We start from the raw sequence: 21,394 nt of genomic DNA on the forward strand, positions 1-21,394 counted from the left end.
TTTTCTCATGATCATCTTTCAGTGCGTCACAGTTTTTCGATTTCTCTCTAACGCATTAAATTGTATGTGACAGAAAAAAAGGCACGTCTGGGAATACTTCGGTAATTATTCTAGTTCGGTGATTATTCTAGTTGTCGATAGATGGCGCCATAATCAAAAAAGAATTATTTATTAAATAAAATAATAATATTATCAATATAATCTGTACAATTTATAAGACTATACAAATGAAAGAAAATACCATTTTATAAATGCAATAGACACAATTGATTTGGTTTTATTCCAAATTGAAAATAAAATTTGACAACTGTCAGATTTAACTAAAATGTCACGTTAGAATAAATGTCATAAATGTGTATTATCACGGACTTACCTTTTTTTCTATAATTTGTGACGCACTGAAAAATGTTCATGAAAAGGAGAATACTGACTTGCGCAGTTAGGATTGTTTTCAATTTTACTGGTCACTGCTATGAGATCAGCTGATGATTCAATAATAGAATAATCCACAATTTACGCTATTAGTACCTGTGAATCTTGATTTCCGTTTAAATAATTATTAATTATTTTTTTTTCAAATTAATCTTATAAAAATGGATAATTTATTATTTTCTTTTTTCATAGAAGACAACGATTTAATGTCAGATATCGATTCTGGGGAAGGTTTTGAAGCTGAAGTGATGTTTAATGAACATGTTAAGTCCACTTTACATCAACAATAAATTGAACAAGAAATTGACAAAGTTATTTAAGGTCAAATTTGGCTTATACAAAACACAATTCTACATCCAATTTTGCCGTGAATAAAAAGAAAATTGACAAAATAAAACATATCCAATTGTTCTATTTCATCAAATTATTTCACTTTCTTTTACAAACCATACATTTTGTACTCGTCAAATTTGGTATTGAATAACTTTGTCAATTTCTTATTCAATTTATTGTTGATGTAAAGTGGACATTAGAAATATTAATTTCTAACCATCTAGCAAACTACTATGTGGTACAGTGGTACAGTGGTACTCGCACTGAAAATGGCTCAGGCGCAACTCGAACTTGAAATGGTACACGAATTCGTTCCAAGAGGGTTATGTACCGGTAATCGGATCGAGATCGAAAGAAAACCGTTCAAGGGCGATTCTGCGCATTAAAACAGTCCAATCGATTTCGTGGCGGTTCAAGGGATCGTACAAATGTGTCGTCTTGGAACGAACCTAAGAAAACACAACTGTCAAATTTTAAACCAACTGACATTAGATATTTTAAAATTCCCGCTAAAAGAAAATAAGTAAATCTGGCAACAGTGCGGTTGCGTGCTGGATATTTAATCTCTCCCTCGTTTGCTGGACATTTATCTCTCCCCCTAAATATAACGCTGTGTCTAGGTACACGCTAACGTGTACGCAAATAAAAAAGTTAGAGTGTCAAGACCGCGTCCCACCATCAAATAATTTGATCAAACTGGTTTGAGCAAACTGAAAGTGACAGTTAGTGACGTCACATCCTGAGTGTTCATTGTGGATAATAATGAAAAATTTTAATTTAAAATAAAGTACAAACAAGTTAGACAACTCAATACAAAAAATTTGATCAAACTAGACTGATAGTGAGAGCACAGATTTTTAGAATTTCAAAAAAACTGCAATTGTGACGTCACTTTGACGTACTTCCTCAAGTACGTCAAGTTTGCTCAAACTGTTTGATCAAATTATTTGATGGTGAGACGCGGCCTTCAGAGTGTTGGAATTTGTTTAATCGCGTTGTATTTACACTTTAATTTTAATATTGATTAGTAAAGATTGATTCTTATTTTTTATTTGTTTAGTCTTTGTTTTTAAATTAACTATGCAGTGTGGACAATTATTTAGTTGTTTTAATGAGTTTAACAACATTTTAAAACAGTATGAAAAAGTTACGAGACTATAAATTAATATATATTTTTTTTAGTTATAAGTGAAATAGTATTACCGTCCAAAATTAAAATAAAAGGAAGACCTAAAGCTTTCACAATAATAATTAACTTGTTCTGAAGCTATTTCCTTGTGGCATTATGGTTTTGTAATCAACTATTCTAAACGGGAACTAAGCCACAATTTAACTAAAAAATGATTGTATTAACGTTTCGACGTCTAAACCGGGTGTCGTTGTCAAAATACAAAATATTATTAAATTAAACAAAAATGTTCTTGCTTAGTAAAAAATTTTTTCTAATAATTTATTTAATCTGACTAATTTTTGTATTTTGACAATGACATCCGATTTGGACGTCGAAACGTTAATAAAATCATTTTTTTAGTTAAATTGTGGCTCATTTTTCATTTAGAATAGTTAATTATAATAATTAACTTACGTATAAAAATTATTTTAGCAATATTTTGTACGTGTCATGTCAACTAAATACATATATTTGTTTTGCTAACCTAAATATATACTTTTATATATACATTGATTTATTACAATTAAGTTTGAAATATCTGAATAGTTCTGCTTCCTTTCCCTTAACAAATATTTTTCTATCAAACAAACACTAAACATATCAAAATAGCATGTACCAAAATATACAGTCACTGCGCACGTTAAATAATGACGTCACTGGCTTGATAAAGTTTAATTCGCTTGTACCTAACTTTTTTATTTGCGTACACGTTAGCGTGTACTTAGACACAGCGAAATATAACCATAATAATAACTAATGTAAAACTATGTGACGTCACGGGTCGTTTGAACTATTTTATACCGCAGAAGACTTTAAATATGTATTTCTAAGGTATTACGAGTTTTTGAAGCGTGAAATTTTGGAAATCTCATTTTTAAACAAAACTGAACATTATTATGTAATAAAAAATGTTCAAGTTCCCTATTGGGTGGTATCTCGTCAATAACTAGATAAATAAAAAAAAATGTAAAAAATTACTTTGTCTGCAACACGCAAATTTTGTATGTGCGACCTATTTGATTAATCCTATTCAATCTAATGAACAACAGGATAATCTTGTAATTAGTTTTTTACTTTTTAAATATTTTTAATGTATCATACGATCTAATTTCGTGTTAAGGAATAAAAAATATGTTTAAGAGCGTAGGCGCGAAATTTCGGACCAAAACTTTTTGAATGCATTCATTTTTTTTTCGAAAATTGAGAAAACCAGAAAAACATGTTTCATTAGGATTAAAGGAAAATAAATGCATTTAAAAAGCATTGGACCGAAATTTTACGCAAGTTTTATACATTTTTGTAATCAGTATTTCAAAAGCTTTTAAATGAGGTATCACATGATGTACTTTCCCATTCTAAAAAATCAAAGTGATGACTGTCACCTGAAGAAGGATCGGGTAAAGTTCGAGACATTGGGCGCGTTCATCAGATGCAAACATTGGCAATCAGTTTGCGCTTTATGCTTCTGAACGACTTGCTAACGTCAAACATGTTTGGAAAGCGGTCGCCATTTTTGCAAACATAAAATATTTAAGTTGAACTTTGCAAACGTGTTGAATATTGAAAAAATATGGCGGGAATTTAAATTGTATATATTGTAGAATATATTGATAAGGGTTTTATATATTAAATAAAGGCTACTGAAGACATTCTGCTACGTTATTATCTATTAAATACATTTTCTTTTTTCCTTTAATAAAGAAAATAAATTCAAAAACGTATTTATTGAGAAAATTTATTTTAGGTTACATTCAAACCAAGCAAGCAAAATGTCAAATTTTAACTTAAACAACCAACCGTTCAGCTCGCTGTCAACAAGTTTAGAATCAAAGCGCAAACATTTGTGAACGTGTTTGCATCTGGTGAACGCAGTCAATGACGATATATGTGTTATGTAGTGTTAAGTTAAACCTGCCTTAATATTTGTAGACCTGCCTTAGCATTAGTGACGTGCTGCGAAGTGAAGATGGCAACGGACATGGACAGTTGACAGATAGGTCTAGGGGGCTCTTCAGATATATAATCAGAATGTAATAATGAGTTTGTATTCAATAAATACTAAATAAGAAACTGGTCGTCAACTCATAATTCTATCAATAAGCCCACTAGAACGAACATAACAATATGTACTATGTATGATTATTTTAAAAATCGACCTGTCCGAGCGTTTTGCTTATATACTAAAAATAAATAAGTTAATATGGGGCAGATGCGGATACAGAGGTCAACGGGGACGTGGACCCCTTTTGTATTTAGTCTATAAGTATTTTTTTATTATTTTTTTTTCTGTCAACTCTAAACTTCAAGCGATCAGTAGAACACCAAATATACATGACTACCGCTTGCAAATAATTGAAAGAAGCCATAAAATCCAATAAAAGATAACACAGAAAGTGTCTCACCAGAGCTCAATCCTTTTGATGCCGTGGGTATCTGGGACGAGTGACTCCCCCCCCCCCCCATTATGATTTTCTAGATCCGGCCTGTATGGGGGTACCACTTATTCCAGCGTACTGTATAAATTAAATGAAACAAATTATGTATAAGTTTACATTAATAAAAAATCTTAAAATATTATTGGAATAGACCTAAATCTTTGTGTTATATCATGTGACGTCACTTGCGACCTCTGGATGACGTACATCGGGATTTATAAGGTTTGTTCCAACACGACCGAGAACCGTCACGAAACGGTAACGCTCCTGCGCAGTAAACAAAATCCGTTCCAACAAAAATATGATCGTCATCGGATCGTCCTTCCCACTGTTCCAACAAGAATTGTGATCTTTCGGTGACGGTTTCGTGATGATCATTTCAGTAATCGGGCAAATGCATAATGTGCTGGTTGGACTGGCTTGCGCACTAGGATTTAATTCTTTAAAGTTTTTGAGCCTTTGATCGACTAAAAAGTACACAAGCTGTCACCAACAAAAATGACAAATATATGATTACCGTCATGGGACGATAACTGGGCGATACAATTACGAACATGCGCACAACAAACGGTACAAGTAGTTTCGTGACGGTTTCTGGACCGTCCAAAAGTTCATGTTGGAACAAACCTATACTATACAGTACCAATCGTATATAGGTTTGTTCCAACACGACCGAGAACCGTCACGAAACGGTAACGCTCCTGCGCAGTAAACAAAATCCGTTCCAACAAAAATATGATCGTCATCGGATCGTCCTTCCCACTGTTCCAACAAGAATTGTGATCTTTCGGTGACGGTTTCGTGATGATCATTTCAGTAATCGGGCAAATGCATAATGTGCTGGTTGGACTGACTTGCACACTAGGATTTAATTCTTTAAAGTTTTTGAGCCTTTGATCGACTAAAAGCACACAAGCTGTCACCAACAAAAATGACAAAATATGATTACCGTCATGGGACGATAACTGGGCGATACAATTACGAACATGCGCACAACAAACGGTACAAGTAGTTTCGTGACGGTTTCTGGACCGTCCAAAAGTTCATGTTGGAACAAACCTTATGATACAAGGTTTGTTCCAACACGACCAAGAACCGTCAGATTACCGTTTCGTTACTAGATAATTAACTTTCTATGGGTTCCATGGGAACGAAATAATACGTTCCATGGTACTGCGCAGGACGGTGATCGTCGTTACGGTTTCGGACCCACTGGACCGTCCAAAAGCTCATGTTGGAACAAACCTAATGATAATAATAAAAATTTAGGTCGGCAACACCGCACTGTCATCAGTGTTCTCAGACCTCCTGAAATTTCAGGAGACCTACTGATGGCGACCCTCGCCTACTGATGGCGTCCTTAAACCTCCTGATGAAGTGATGAAATTCTGAAAATCATCTGGTTTTGTTCCAACTCGATACAAAACCGTTCTTGAATGATTACGAGGATGCGCAGTAACGAAAAATGTGTTACTGCGCAGCATCACTCGTCATTGCGCATGCGCGTAACGATTCAAGAACGGTTTTGTATGGAGTTTGAATTTTTCAGAATTTTATCCTATTTCATTTTTTTTTTATTTTTATGCTTTAGCCGCCATCTAGCGTTGCCACAGCCGTCCCTTACAGATTTTATAGAGTTGCATGCCTACCTACAAACGTAAAAATACTCCACCAACTGATTCTACTGATTTTTCGTGGCGACATCTAGTTGCCAATCTATAAACGTAAAGACTGAAACTACAGAATTCTACCAATTTTTGAGGCGAGCGAGTCTCCTGAAATCTCCTGATCGTTCGTGGCGACACCTCCTGATCCTCAAAAAAGTCATCTGGGAACACTGACTGTCATCCTCCTACCTAACCTAAAAATTAAGGTTATTATTTGTTACATTTTGTTATTTTATCAATATTATTTATTTTTGTTTGTTTTGTTATAAACTGAGTCTGTTTTCATAAAGTATTTTATCATAGATATTTTATTTTACAAAAATCTTTATTTCTTTGAGATCAGCGTATTATGGAACCAGATAAAATCAAAGTTGAACAAATAGAGGTAAAGCAAGAAGTTAGTGAAGAGACGTTTAAAGAAGAAATAGATAATGTTTATGAGATGGGAGATGATCTTTTTGATACATTCAAAATTGAAATTAAGGAAGAGCTGAAGAGAGAAATAATTACAAATGATGATGCATTTGAATGTTCACTTTTAAACGAGAATGCTATGAAGACTGAAATAAAACAAGATGAAGAAAAACACACAAATGAAAAAAGTAAGTATGTAATTCAAATGTTGTTCTGGTATATGCAAGATGGTGATCACAGTGTTCTGCAAAAACCAAAGTTTAAAAATGTTGATCTACCAGTGGAGACTGGTCAGAGGAGGCAAGGGAGGCTTAGCCTCCCCATAAATTTTTTACACATGCTACACTGTTTTGTTTACTTTGCTATTTTGCTTCGCGTTAGAGATATCGGAAAAAGTTATTTGAACAAGTTATTCCAAATAATATTCTAACCCCACATAACAAATTTCATCACAAAATTCGCACTTTTAGTTTTTTCATTATTTGTAGTCAGGATCCTAAAATCACAGAGGAGGCTGCTGGCCGGAAAATCTCAGTTGCTAATGCTCTGCGCAGCCCAGCAGCGTTTACGGATGGTAGTTTAAGGTAAGGAGACCCAGTCCCCTTAAGCTGGGTACTCACTTAAGCATGAATGAGCATGAGGCAAGCCGAGGCCGCACCGAATGCCTCGAGTAGGAAAAATATATGGGACACTTTCCCGCATGAAGATGCATGAGGCTTGCCGCAGCAGTGATCCATTTATTCGTCCTGAGGCAGCGAATATGTCGAATGAACAATTGTCTATGGCTTGTGCTAGTTTTATAATTATTTATAAATTATTAAAAATGTAAACAGCAGAGACGTATATGGTCCTCCCAATTTTATTTAAAAAGAAGAGGCATGAATAATATTAATACTTCGTTTTTGTTAATCGACCTGTTAGCTGATGAAACTGACAAGTTTAATAATTTCACGAGAATGTCCCCAGAAGATTTTAATTTTATTTTGGATGGCATAAGAAACATAATAAGTAAAAAAAAATACAAAATTTAGAAAAGCTATTCTACTATTCCATATTTTTATATTTATCAATAACTTCTAAACATTGGCTCCATTCCATTTTTTTTATTTTATAGGTAAATTTATAAATTTGTCTTAAATTTTTAAGTGTATAACTTTCCAAAAGAATGAATATTTCAAGATAAGAAATAAAATTCAACAAAATCTTTTAACACCGTTTTGTAAATTATATAGGCTACATTCATTACTTGCACGGTCTGTTTACAAATGAAGAATCAAAATGCAACCTAATGTTTTAAAAAACGTCCACACTGAGGCACGAATCCCTTTGATGGACCGACAAGAGACTGATCTCTCTGAGGAGTGCGGCTTATGATTTGAGCATATTTGCCTCGCCTCGGATGACATCCTCACTTACTGCCTCATATGGCCTCGGCTTGCCTCATGCGCGTTCATGCTCAAGTGAGTACCCAGCTTTAGAGCTGCATTATCGCTTAACGTACACGCTGCCTGGAGATTGGGCAAGGACGTCTAATCGGCCAGCAGCCTCCTCTGAGATTTTAGGATCCTGACTACAAATAATGAAAAAAACTAAAAGTGCGAATTTTGTGATGAAATTTGGTATGTGGGATTAGAATAATATTTGGAACAACTTGTTCAAATAGCTTTTTCCGATATCTGTAATGCAAAATAAAAAAAATTCAGTTGATTATCTTAAAAAATGTGAACCTTCAACCTGAATGAACTGTAAAACTTCAAATCTGTATTTATTTTGATATGCATATCTACTTACAGAGATAGAATTGTTAACAAATAAAAGACACAAACTTTGGTAATACACTTTTGAAATTAGACTATTTTTAAAATGATGTGATATTATGAAATTGTGAATTATGATGATATTATAAAATGTAAATAAAAAATGGTCAAACAATGGGGCCTTAAATTAGATTTTTTTGGCGGATTTTTTTTTCTAGTGCAAATTTGTCTACAGGGTGATTGATTAGTAGGGTAAAGCTCAATAGCTCCGCTATAGTAATAGATAGCAATAAAAGTTAATAACAAAAAAATAGCCACCTTTGAGCTTCACATTAAAAAATTAGTTAGAATGTTACAGGGTGTTCGATAACACAGTGGCAGACCAAAGTTACGTTTTTTTAAATAGAACACCCTATATTTTATTTTAAATTCGAAATCCTGTTAACTTCTCCATCACAAAAATATAAAGGTTTGTTATGTTATACAGAGTATTTACAAAGTTGTAACCAATTTTATATGAAAATCGTAACAAGTTCAACTCCCTGTATAAATAAAAATAAGCAAAACAACAATGGTTTATTAATACCATATTTTTTAACGTATTGTCAAAATTTTCAAGAATGGTTGATATTGCTAATTTTCTTTATATGTCAAATACAGGGTGTCAAAACGCAAGTACAGTGGAACCCCGATAAGTCGGCCTCCGATAACCCGGAAGTCTGGCTAACCCGGATCGATTTTCATCAGATAAAATAAAAATGTTTTCACTTTGACTGAGTTTTTTTACCAAGAAATAAACAATAATGTATACAACTGTACGTAATTTAGATGTACTGGACATAAGTATTTCATTTTTTTGGCAATTATAATTAAGTTTATCTGTAAGAGTACCATATTTTATTAATTTTTACCATATTCTCTGGCTAACCCGGATTGGCCGCGGTCCCGATTAATCCGACTTATCGAGGTTCCACTGTACATTATTTTCTCAGTAATTTTAAATGGTGTATTTTATATCACTATTGAAAAGTACCATTACTGTACTTTAATTTTTAGATAACATTTCCTATGTCTAAATTTATTAGTTTTCAAGATATTTTCATTTTTCAATGGACCAGTAGCGTAGCTACCCAAATCACCAGAATTTAATAAACTGGACTGATTTTTTTGGGGTTACGTTAATAATGAAGTTTATAAAATACCTCCAACAACAAGGGATGAGATGAAAAATAGAATACAAAGTGTATTTCGATGTGTTAATTTACAAATGCTCCATAGAGTAAGTAGCTCAGTCAATGATCGTTTTTAGGCGTATATAATTGTTAGGAGATAATTTTGAACACCTTGTGTAATTAAATATTAAAAATAGCTTCTAATTTTTTCAAACATGTTTTTTGCAAAATGTATTACTGATAAATTATGTTTCATTCTTTATTTGTTACATTGTTACATTTACATACAAAAGTAGTGTTTAATTGTCTTCACAAAATATTGTATTTTGTGTTTGTGTGTTTTTTTGTAAAATTTATTACTAATTTTCTTTATTTATTTGTTGCATTTACATAAAAAGATAGTTTTTAATTGTTTCAATAATGTTGCATGTAGTGGTTGAGTTTTTTGCTCTGAAAAATGAAAATATCTCGAAAACTAATAAATTTGGGCATAGGGAATGTTATATAAAAATTAAAGTATGTTAATGTTACTTTTCAATAATGATATAAAATACAGGGTGTTCCATTTAACATTACTGAGAAAATAATGCACTTGCGTTTTGACTCACCCTGTATTTGATATAAAGAAAATTAGCAATATCAATAATTCTTAAAAATTTTGACAATAAATAAAAAAATATGGCATTAATGAACCATTGCTGTTGTGCTTATTTTTATTTATACAGGAAGTTGATCTTGTTACGATTTTCATACAAAATTGGTTATAACTTTGTAAATACCCTGTATAACATTACAAAACTTTATATTTTTGTGATAGAGAAGTTAACAGGATTTCGAATATAAAATAAAATATAGGGTGTTCCATTTAAACAAACATAAGTTTGGTCTGCCACTGTGTTATCGAACACCCGGTAACATTCTAACTAATTTTGTAATGTGAAGCTCAAAGGTGGCTAAAATTTTTGTTATTAACGTTTATTGCTATTTATTACTATAGCGGAGCTATTGAGCTTTACCCTACTAATCAATCACCCTGTAGATATTTTACAGTTAGGTATTATAGCCTCCCCTATTGTAAAAATCACGAGCCGCCACTGTGATCTACCCAGATTGATTGAAGGAAGACGTGGTCCCGGTAGGCACCAAATTTCATGGCCTAGAAATATCAGAGACTGGACCGGCCTTGCTTCAACATCTTTGTTTAGAGCCATATTGCTAGAGCATTGGACAGAGATATATTTGCCGGTGTAGTCACTAACCTCCACTAAAGGAGAAAGCACCACAAGAAGATCTCCCCAGCTGTTTTCTGGTAGTGTATAGCGTGTAAACCCTCAATTTCAAATTTCAGCCCAAAATGTTAACCCTTGTCTCAAGCCCCCCAAAAAAAATTATTTTGGGGTTTTCCAAAATTTTTAATTATTTTTAATTATATTTTTTTGTAAGAAAACAAACAAGTAAACTCAGTTTTAAATTTGATTTTGACATATATGTTTAGAAACAAAATCATAGGCCATGATAACAAATTTAATATCTTCTTCATGTACCATGTCCTTTCAGAATGTTGGTTACCATCATAGCTATCTTAATTTTATTCACTGCCATCCTAAATAGCATCCTTGTATCAACACCATACCAATCTTGCAAGTTCTTCAATCATGAGGTTCTTCTTCGTCCTGGACTGTGTTTGCCCGCTATTTTTCCTTGCATAATATTTTGCATCAACCTATATTGTTTAATATGTATATTATTGTTTAAAATATCTTAAGTACCTCACTGAAAATTATTCTCATTAAAAAAACAAACACATTTTTCTAACTAATTATTATACATCTGAATATAATCAGAGAACAACAACCACAAAGAAACGACACGCCTTTGATCTTTCGTGGCTAAGCTGCCAACGACACTTAAAGCAACCAGAGCGACCAGGGAACCAATAGTCAGTGGGCATATCACACAATATAAATTCGTAAATAAAATTAAGCATTTATGTTGACTTTCAATAAATATAAAATATTGCACCGAGAAAAAAGTTGCGTGAAGGGCCGGCTTTTGTTGGCATTCTTTATAATAATGGAATTATTTTTGATTTACAAAAGGTTGCAAATATATCGCACAATGCAAAGTAATGGTGAAAATCCTATTGATTGGAACCATAAATGAAAATACCTTTTTGTTTATCCTGATTTTGGCATTTAAAGACCAATAATAAAATGTACCTATTTATTACGGAAGGTGTGACATTCACTGATTGTTTTTGGCTAGGGCTGATACAAGATATAATTTGTTCATCAAGGTATTTCCTAATAAATTATATTTTTTAATATAGGTTATCGAAAAATAACACAGCCACGGAAATGTCACAAACTCTGAAAGTTCCTCTTTGGGTGACAAATGTTCGTGATCGATAACAAGAAACTTTATGTTGAAATCGAATGTCAATATTGTTCTTGTCTTGGAAACCTATCAAAAGTACATTTTTCCTTTAAAGTCGAATATCGGAGCAAACGAATAAAAACCCAAGAAGTACTGTAAGAGTATATTTCTATAAATATAAATATGCAACAATCTAAAAAATAATCAAAAAAGTATTATACGAATCGTTACAATTACACCGATTTGTAATGGGGCTAGTACACGTTGGGCCAATCAGTTGGGCCAAGGAGTTGGGCCAACGTGTACAGGACCACTTGGCATGAGTTTGCGATTGGCGATCAGCGTTGGTCTACAAACCGAATTTTGTCGGTATTTGGTGCGCAAATCAAAGGATTTTTGTAACTTGCGCGATCTGCCAAACAGCTGTTTGGTTATGAACACGTTGTCGTTGAGTTTAAAATATTTGTTTTCTCACAATACTGATACTTTTTATAAGTATTAATTTTAAGGTTGTGTTTTTATATTAATACTTTTTTCGGTGTAAAAGCACCGTCGTTTGCGCCATTGTTTTTTAATCACTCTTGTTTGGTACATTTTTCTATAAGCATTGAACGCGTTGTACAGATTAATTGCGGCGGCTGCTACAGTCTCCACATCCATATCCATAATCAGAGTTTGTTTTTTGTTTATCCACTAAGAAAGGTTAATGCAGACTGATAACTCCACCAACGTGTAATCACCATGTATTCACTGTTCTTACTTGGCCCAACTCATTGGCAAAGTAGTTGGCCCAACGTGTACTGGAGCCATAACATTACATACATTCAGTATCATTGTAAATCCAAGATGTCCACCGCTATAAAATGGCGGATTACATATTTTTTCACAACTACTTCAATATGGGTATCAAATAAAAGGGCTTGACTATTAATAAAGAGTTCATTATAGAAAATCCAAAATGGCCGCCAAAAAATGGTGGGTTACATATATAATTTCACAACTACCTCAATATGGATATCAAATGAAGGGGCTTGACTAGTAGAAAAGAGTTCATTATAGAAAATCCAAAATAGCTGCCAACAGAATAGCGGATTACATATTTTTATTGGCATACTGTTATATCCCCATCTACTGTTTTTTAAAATTTTTATTGACTTCAAAAAGGCATTTGATCGTGGTAAATATTTTATATTGATCGAGGTTTTAAGAATCATTGGCAAGAGATCTAAAACTAGCATTGCGGATCCGGCTACTTTGCTGCTACGTGTTCTCGGTCTTACTGTATGGTGTCGAGTCTTAGACTGTGAATAAAAGTGATCTATGTCACCTTCTTGAGGCTTTAGAAATGTGGTGCTATAGAAGAATTTTAAAAGTTTGTTGGGTGGAGAAGATTCGAAATTTCACAATACTAGAACGTCCCAGCAAAACAATTGAGATTATAAAAAGCATCAAGAAGAAAAAGCTGGAGAATTTCGAACATGTAATGAGAGGTCCCAAACACAGAATACTAACCGTCAAAACGTAAAATATGTCGGGAGGTACTACGTGTGCTTTTCGTGGCCGTCATTCTAAATACGACTGGGGCATATTTATGTTTTCTTTCTCTAAAGATTCTGAGCTGTAAGTAGACAATATGCATTTACATTTAAAAGTTTGATTAGATTACCACAGACCTAACAGACCTAGGAAAACAAGATGAAGGTAGAATTAAAAAGTCTTCAAATATGCAAACAATCTTTTCACCAAAGTCCAAAACAGAGTTTTGTAGTGTCGATAAATTTAAAAAATGTGTGATATGTTTCTTAAATCTATTAAATGAACTAATTAAATCACATGTAAACTTAAAGAGAAAAAATCGTATTTCACATAGGTATTCAGTAGAAATAAAACAATTTGCTCTAACACTATATTTTTAGCCCTTGAGCCTATAATTACCTGTGCAAACTACTGACACTTCCTAAAAAAATAAGTCTTCAAAGAGAACATATGTTATGTATGTCAGGTCTATTTTATGTATTGATGAAATATTACGTAGGGATAATGTATACAAGGAAATGACTCACTTTCGTCATGATTTATTATCAATAATATTTAATCAAGTCAAATTAAGACTATTATATACCTAATAACTAATATGTAAAAATTAAAAAGCAATAACAATCAGCTGTTATTACTCTTAGGAAATCTAAATAAACTTATTCCTCTTCCTGTCGCAGAGGAACATCCGTGAACCACACGCGAGTAACCAGACATTTTAACTATTATAATTATTATATAAATGCTCAAACAAACTTGTTAAGTCGAGTATTTACCATACACGCCTACGGACTATCGTAAAACAACCAGAGGGACAGAATTAGCTGGAATTAGCATGTGTTGGGAACACTTAAAGCAACCAGGTTCGCGCATGCGTCTACAAAAACGGTACACGTTGTAAGTACGGTCGTGTCGTTTCTCTGTGGTTGTTGTTCTCTGATATAATCGAATATGCAAAACTGTTACAAATAATTAATTTAAATGGAGAATAGTAATTACATCAGTAAAAGTGTGTTTAAAGGTTAACCTTTAAACCCTACCCATAGTTAAATTTACACTTACACTACCCTGGGGTACTCTAGTACCCCATTAAGAAATAGGTCAAAATTTAATGTTTGAATGAATTTATTAAAATCAACTTTTACAACAACAAATATAACAAACGAATTTTAGTAACTCTGTGAACATTATTGTTTCTCAGAACATCCTGGACAAACTTTAATTAGATGTTCTGCACAGATGAATTTTTTGCACACATTGCACCTCGTTTGACTCTTACAGTCTCGGGATCGCACACAGAAACTGCATCTGGCTGAATTTGCATGAGTTTCTTCTTGAATTTCATTATGTCCACTTTCCTTCAAAATACCCTTGATATCTTCCAGTTTGCCAAGCCAAGTACTATTGTACCCCAACACGAGGTCCGTGAAGTTAGCCCGAAAAAGTCGGGAAAAAAATGTGACCGACGCCATTCGATTGTCCACAGTGTTATTTCGTTAGTCCACCCATCAATTTTTTTTATAAACAAAAATTTTTTTTGGGGCTAATTTCACAAATGCACAAATTTTAGAAAATTCAATAACTCTCTTGCTATATTGTTTGTCCATGTTTGTCCACCCACTGATATTTTTAAATAAATTTTTTATATATATATATATATATATATATATATATATATATATATATATATATATATATTGCTTACGGATAATAGGACAGTACCGCCGAAAAAGTACTTCAGACATTAGAATGAATGTTTCTGCGGGGCAGAATCTCAACTGCCCGTTTGTTCACACCCTCGCAGCCTTTCTCCAACCCCTAAAAGTGCAAGACAACCCCCTTGAAGACTTTAATTTATTTTTTTTTAATTCGCAACCAGGGCCAAGTTCACTTCCGCTTAAAAACGCATTTACACGTTACTACAGGTTCAGAATCCCAACTACCATTTGTCCACTTCTTTGTAGCGTTTGTCCAACCCCTTAAAGTGCGAAATCACCCCTCCGTTAATTGTAATTTTTTTTATTTCTTAATTCGGGCTAACTTTACGTCCGCTTAAATGCGTATTTAAACGTTAATTCGGGGATAGTATCCCAACTACCCATTTGTCCACCCCTTCGCAGCGTTTGTCCAACCCTTTAAAGTGCGAAACCATTGTAATTATTTTTTTTATGTCTTAATTCGGGTAACTTCACGTCCGCCTAAATGCGTATTTAAACATTAATTCGGGGACAGAATATCAACTACCCGTTTGTCCACCCCTTCGCAGTGTTTGTCAACCGCCTTAAAGTGCGAAACGACCCCCCTGGAGATTGTAATTATTTTCTTATTTCTTAATTCGGGCTAAATTCACGTCCGCTTAAATGCGTATTTAAACGTTAGTTCGGGGACAGAATCCCAACTACCCGTTTGTCCACCCCGTGATTCGCAGCGAATAAAAATGTTTCATGAGCATGAATCACACTCATTTCATAGATATACAGACGTCTATTTGTTCAGCAGTGCATTATTTCCTTGAAACGTGTTTCATGTTTTATGTTTCACATTTTATGTTTCTTGGGTGTGCGGGTTACCGAAGATAAAAATGCATGAATCACACTCGTTTCATTGGTGGGCGGACTTCTATTTGTTTAGCAGTGTTTTATTTTCATGAAACGTGTTTCACGTTTCATGTTTCTTTGGTGTGCGGCTTCCCTAAGGCACATCAAAGAAACATGAAACGTAAATCACGTTTCATGGTAATAAAACACTGCTAAATAAATAAACGTCCGGCCATTTATGAAACTCTCCGAAAATAAAAATGTTTTATGAGCATGAATCACACTCGCTTCATTGGTAGGCGGACTTCAAGATTTGTTTAGCCGTGTTTTATTTTCATGAAACGTGTTTTACGTTTCATGTTTTACGTTTCATGTTTCGTTGGTGTGCGGCTTGCCTTAGGCGCATCAAATAAACATGAAACAAATAAATTGCGAAAACAGTAACCGTTTCATGTAATATACTAATCGAAGAAACGAAAATAAAATTTGTATAGTCAACAATGGAAAGTGACGATGACGAGGTTGTTGCTGTTGTGGCAACTCTTTTATTTTGTATTACTGTCCAAGAATCATAACCATAGTACATGTTTAGTTGCAAACGAATTAAATAAACATCTTGCCAAATTTCAATCATGTTATAGAATGAGTATTCAAACATTTACCTACATTGTTTTATTATGGGTCCTGGTTTAAAGAAAAACGATATTTTCTTGTTATTGTCTATTCGAGTACCTCTCCAGGTTATAATATTATTGTACAACTTTTCGTTCTGCTTCACCAGAGAAACCAATGCAATATTAAATTATTGGTCGGCATTCATTTTACACACGTTAAGTAATTGTCTGAGGCATCCTGTTGGTTCTTTGAGCATTGCTTCATTTTACGATAGGTAGGTTGCTAACCTCGCCTATTAATCCTCCACTTTTATCCGGGCTTGGGACCGGCTGTAATAACTACCAAGCTACTTGATCCACCCGATAGTTATCCCAGGCAGTGTTATATACTATATGAGAAAAAAGAAACTATATGACAAAAATTTACCACTGGATATCATAAAACTGATAGAAAACATATATGTAAGAAATAAAATAGAAATGAAAGTCAATGGAATAATAATAGAACCCATAGAAACAAACACAGGAATCAGGCAAGGAGATTCACTAAGCCCTCTACTGTTTAACATTATCTTGGATGCAATAATAAAACAAGTGAAGAAAAAAAGAGGGTACAAAATGGACAATAGAGAGATAAAAATACTCTGTTACGCTGATGACACCGTGTTAGCAGAGTGCGAAGACGACCTACAAAGATTATTGCACGAGTTCAACATTAACGCAAAAGAAATGAATATGAAAATATCAGCCCAAAAAAACAAAAAGCTTAGTAATTGCCAAAGAACCAATAAGATGCAAATTGGAGTTAGACAATCAAATTATACAACAAGTAATGACTTTCAAATATCTGGGAATTAATCTATTAGCCGACAACAATATCGAAGAAGAGGTAAAAGACCAAATAATTAAAGCCAGTAGAACGGCCGGATGCCTAAACGACACAATTTGGAAAAACAAACACCTAAGATTAGAAACAAAGGCCCGAATATATAAGTCAGTTATTAGGCCAGTTATGACTTACACGGCCGAAACAAGACCAGATACAAGCAAAACACGAAGACATTTGGAAACCAACGAAATGAAGATCTTAAGAAGGATTGCTGGAAAAGGACTACAGGATAGGGTAAGAAGTGAGGAAATCGGACGCATATGTGGGGTAGACAATATAAATACCTGGGTAAAGAACAGAAAAAAAGAGTGGAATAAGCACATAAGCAGGATGTCTGAATCAAGGATAGTAAGAATAGCCAGGAACAAGTCACCGTTAGGCAGGAGAAGTATAGGACGCCCAAGGAAAAGATGGAATGACAACTAAGGGGCAGAATGAAAGGCACCGTTGAAGAAAAACAGGCAGTACTGCCTATATAAAAGAAGAAGAAGAAGAATGAAACTGAAACCGAAAAATAGATCACGGCCTATTTCATAAAACACTTTTCAAGAAGATAAAAATGTTTCATGGGCATGATGAATCACACTCGTTACATAGATAGACGGAGGTATATTTGTTTAGCAGTGTTTTATTTCCATGAAACGTGTTTCATGTTTCTTTGGTGTGCGGTCTCCCGAAGATAAAAATGTTTCACGAGCATGAAAAACACTCGTTTCATTGGTAGACTTCTATTTGTTTAGCAGTGTTTTATTTTAACTTGTTTCACGTTTTATGTTTCACGTTTTATGTTTCATGTTTTACGTTTCATGTTTCTTTGGTGTGCAGCTTCCCTTAGAGTACAATCAAATACAGATACTTTATTTTATTGGGCACAACTTTTTCCCTATCCTTCCGGGATTTGCTTGATACATCATACTAGATTTATGATACTGGTTTAATAAATAATCACGATTTTAGGTTTTCCCCATGAAGATGTACAAACTGATACAAACAAAGTATTTAAAGGACATGGAATGGCTAACAGTAATTTGGACGAATATTTAACTGTTCGTAAAACTTTTACTTGTGAAATTTGTTGCAAAATGTTTTCACAAAAAGGGAATTTAAAAGAACATATTAGAATCCATACTGGAGATAAACCTTATGCATGCGAAATTTGCTCCGACAGGTTTACACAAAAATCCAATTTAAACACACATATGAGAATACACACTAAGGAAATACACACCGGAAAATCGTTTACATGTAAAATTTGTACTAAAGAGTTTCCACACAATTCATTTTTAAGAGTTCATATGAGAATACATACCGTACATAAACCTTTTGCATGTGAAGTTTGTTCCAAGTTGTTTTCGCGTAGATCGAATTTAAAAGAACATATGAGGGTACACACTGGAGTAAAACAGTTTGAATGTGAAGTTTGTTCTAAATTGTTTTCACGGAGATCTGGTGTAATACAACATAATATGAGAATACATACTAGAGATTCATTTCAATGTAAAATTTGCTCCGAATCATTTTCACAACTACTCTCTTTAAAGGAACACATGAGAATACATACTGGAGATACGCCTTTTACATGTGAAATTTGTTGCAAAATGTTTCCACGAAAATGGAATTTAAAAGAACATATGAAGATCCACACTGAAGATAAACCTTTTGAATGTGAAATATGCTCTAAAACGTTTTCAAAAAGAGGCTCTTTAAAGGAACACATGAGAACACATACTGGAGATAAACCTTTTACATGTGAAATTTGCTCCAAATCCTATACACAAAAAATAAAATTAACGGAACACATGAGAATACATACTGGACATAAGCCTTTTGCATGTGAAATTTGTTCTAAATTATTTACAATCAGATCCAGTTTAAACGATCATATGAAAATCCATACTGAAGATAAACCTTTTACATGTAACATTTGCTCCAAATCATTTTTAAGAGGATACTATTTAACAAAACACATGAGAATACATTCTGGATATAAACCTTTTGCATGTGAAATTTGCTCTAAAACATTTTCACAAAAACACAATTTAAATGAACATATGACAATACATACTGGAGATAAACCTTTTTCTTGTGAAATTTGCTCCAAATCGTTTTCACATATTTCTAGTTTAAAAAGACACATGAAAATACACACTGGTTAAAAAAAATTCTGCTACTATTTATTAGAATAAGTGTATAATCCAAGAAGGAATAATTGTGAACGGTGAAGTCATCAATAATTTGTGACTTGCGGACGATACAGTACTCCTAGCTTCCAGTCAAGAAGATCTGCAAACAATACTTGATAGTGTCGTTGAGAGTTGTAGAGAGGCAGGTCTGGATCTGAACATACGGAAATCAAAAATTTTCGTAATAAGTAAACAACAGAATATAAAACCGTCTATAATATGTAAATAATACCAAACTTGAGCAAGTTGATAAAATCGTTTACCTTGGACGGCAATTTAATTGCAACGCAGAAAGTGACGGCGAAATTAGATCTAGGATAGAGCAGATAGGCATATCTAGGATAGGTTTCATAGATTTTGAGAAGGCCTTCGATAAAGTCAGACACCAAAAGCTGTATGAAATCCTAAGAAGCAAAAACATCGACAGTCGCGACATTAATATTATATCCAGGTTGTATTGGGGACAAACAGCAAAAATCAAGGTTGATAATGAGTTAACCGAAGAAATTGAGATTCGTCGAGGTGTGCGTCAGGGTTGTGTGCTTTCTCCACTACAATTCAATATATATAGCGAAACAATATGTCAGGAAGCACTCCTAGAGCAAAATATTGGTATGAACATTAACGGAGAGTTAATTAACAATATACGATACGCTGATGACACGCTAATAGTAACAGATAACCTAGCAAATTTACAGTATTTGATGGAAAACATAAACACTCATACCAATAAATATGGTCTAAAACTAAACATCAAAAAGACTAAATTCATGATTGTAACGAAGAAACTATACACCAATGTGAATTTAACCATAAATAATCAGCCAGTTGAAAGAGTTACGTCCTACAAATATTTAGGGGTTTGCTTCACTGATACTAATGACCAGACAAGAGAAATCAAGAGGCGAATAGAGATAGCGAGACAATCGTTTGTCAAAATGAAAAAGTTCCTATGCAGCCGGGACATAAATATAAACTTAAGAACAAGAATGTTAAGGTGCTATGTTTTCTCCGTTCTGCTGTACGGCATGGAAGCTTGGATGCTGAAAAAGATAAACATCAAAAACATTGAGGCATTCGAGATGTGGTGTTACAGGGGAATGTGAAAAATACCATGGACAGAAAGAGTAACAAATCAAGATGTTCTGCTGAAGATGGGGAAGGAATGCGAAGTCATAAAAACCATACAAACGAAAAAACTGGAATATCTGGGCCACATAATGAGAGGAGAAAAGTACTCTCTGCTAAGACTCATCATCCAAGGAAAAATCTCGGGAAAGAGAAATGTGGGACGTAGGAGGATTTCCTGGTTGCGAAATTTAAGGGAGTGGTATGGGTGCAGTTCAATACAGTTGTTCAGAGCTGCAGCCAACAAAGTTAAGATTGCTGTGATGTTAGCCAACCTCCGATAGGAGACGGTACTGCAAGAAGAAGAAGAGCAGGCCAGAGTCGCTTTTAGAAGGATGTCCAAGGTGCTATGTAAGAGAGACCTAAATTTGGCATTGAGGACCCGCCTACTTCGCTGCTACGTGTTCTCGGTTCGCTTACTTTATGGTGTCGAGTCTTGGACTGTGAATAAAATCGATCTAAATCGCCTTGAGGCTTTAGAAATGCGGTGCTATAGAAGAATTTTAAAAGTTACCTGGGTGGAGAAGATTCAAAATTCCAGAATACTAAAACGTCTCAGCAAAACTACTGAGATTATAAAAAGCATCAAGCAGAGAAAGCTGGAGTATTTCGGACATGTAATGAGAGGTTGCATCCAAAATATAGGTTGCTGCAAAATATTGTGCAAGGGAACATAGCAGGAAAACGCAGTCCAGGACGAAGACGAACCTCCTGGTTGAAGAACTTGTGAGATTGGTATTGTGTTGATAC

General features: G+C 33.9%; 1 protein-coding gene across 1 annotated transcript in view; it reads left to right on the plus strand.

The window, feature by feature from the left end:
* Nucleotides 1-6,250: 6,250 nt before the first annotated feature.
* Nucleotides 6,251-21,394, plus strand: part of LOC126890995 (zinc finger protein 271-like) — a 29,082-nt gene continuing 13,938 nt past the window's right edge. Inside the window, exons 1-2 of the mRNA XM_050660175.1 lie at nucleotides 6,251-6,640; nucleotides 18,291-19,484. Of these exons, the coding sequence (XP_050516132.1) occupies nucleotides 6,388-6,640; nucleotides 18,291-19,484 (1,447 nt within the window). The 5' untranslated portion in view covers nucleotides 6,251-6,387. The remainder of the gene's footprint in view (nucleotides 6,641-18,290; nucleotides 19,485-21,394) is intronic.

This window comes from Diabrotica virgifera, chromosome 9 (assembly GCF_917563875.1).
Source record: "Diabrotica virgifera virgifera chromosome 9, PGI_DIABVI_V3a".
Classification (NCBI taxonomy): Eukaryota; Metazoa; Arthropoda; class Insecta; order Coleoptera; family Chrysomelidae; genus Diabrotica; species Diabrotica virgifera.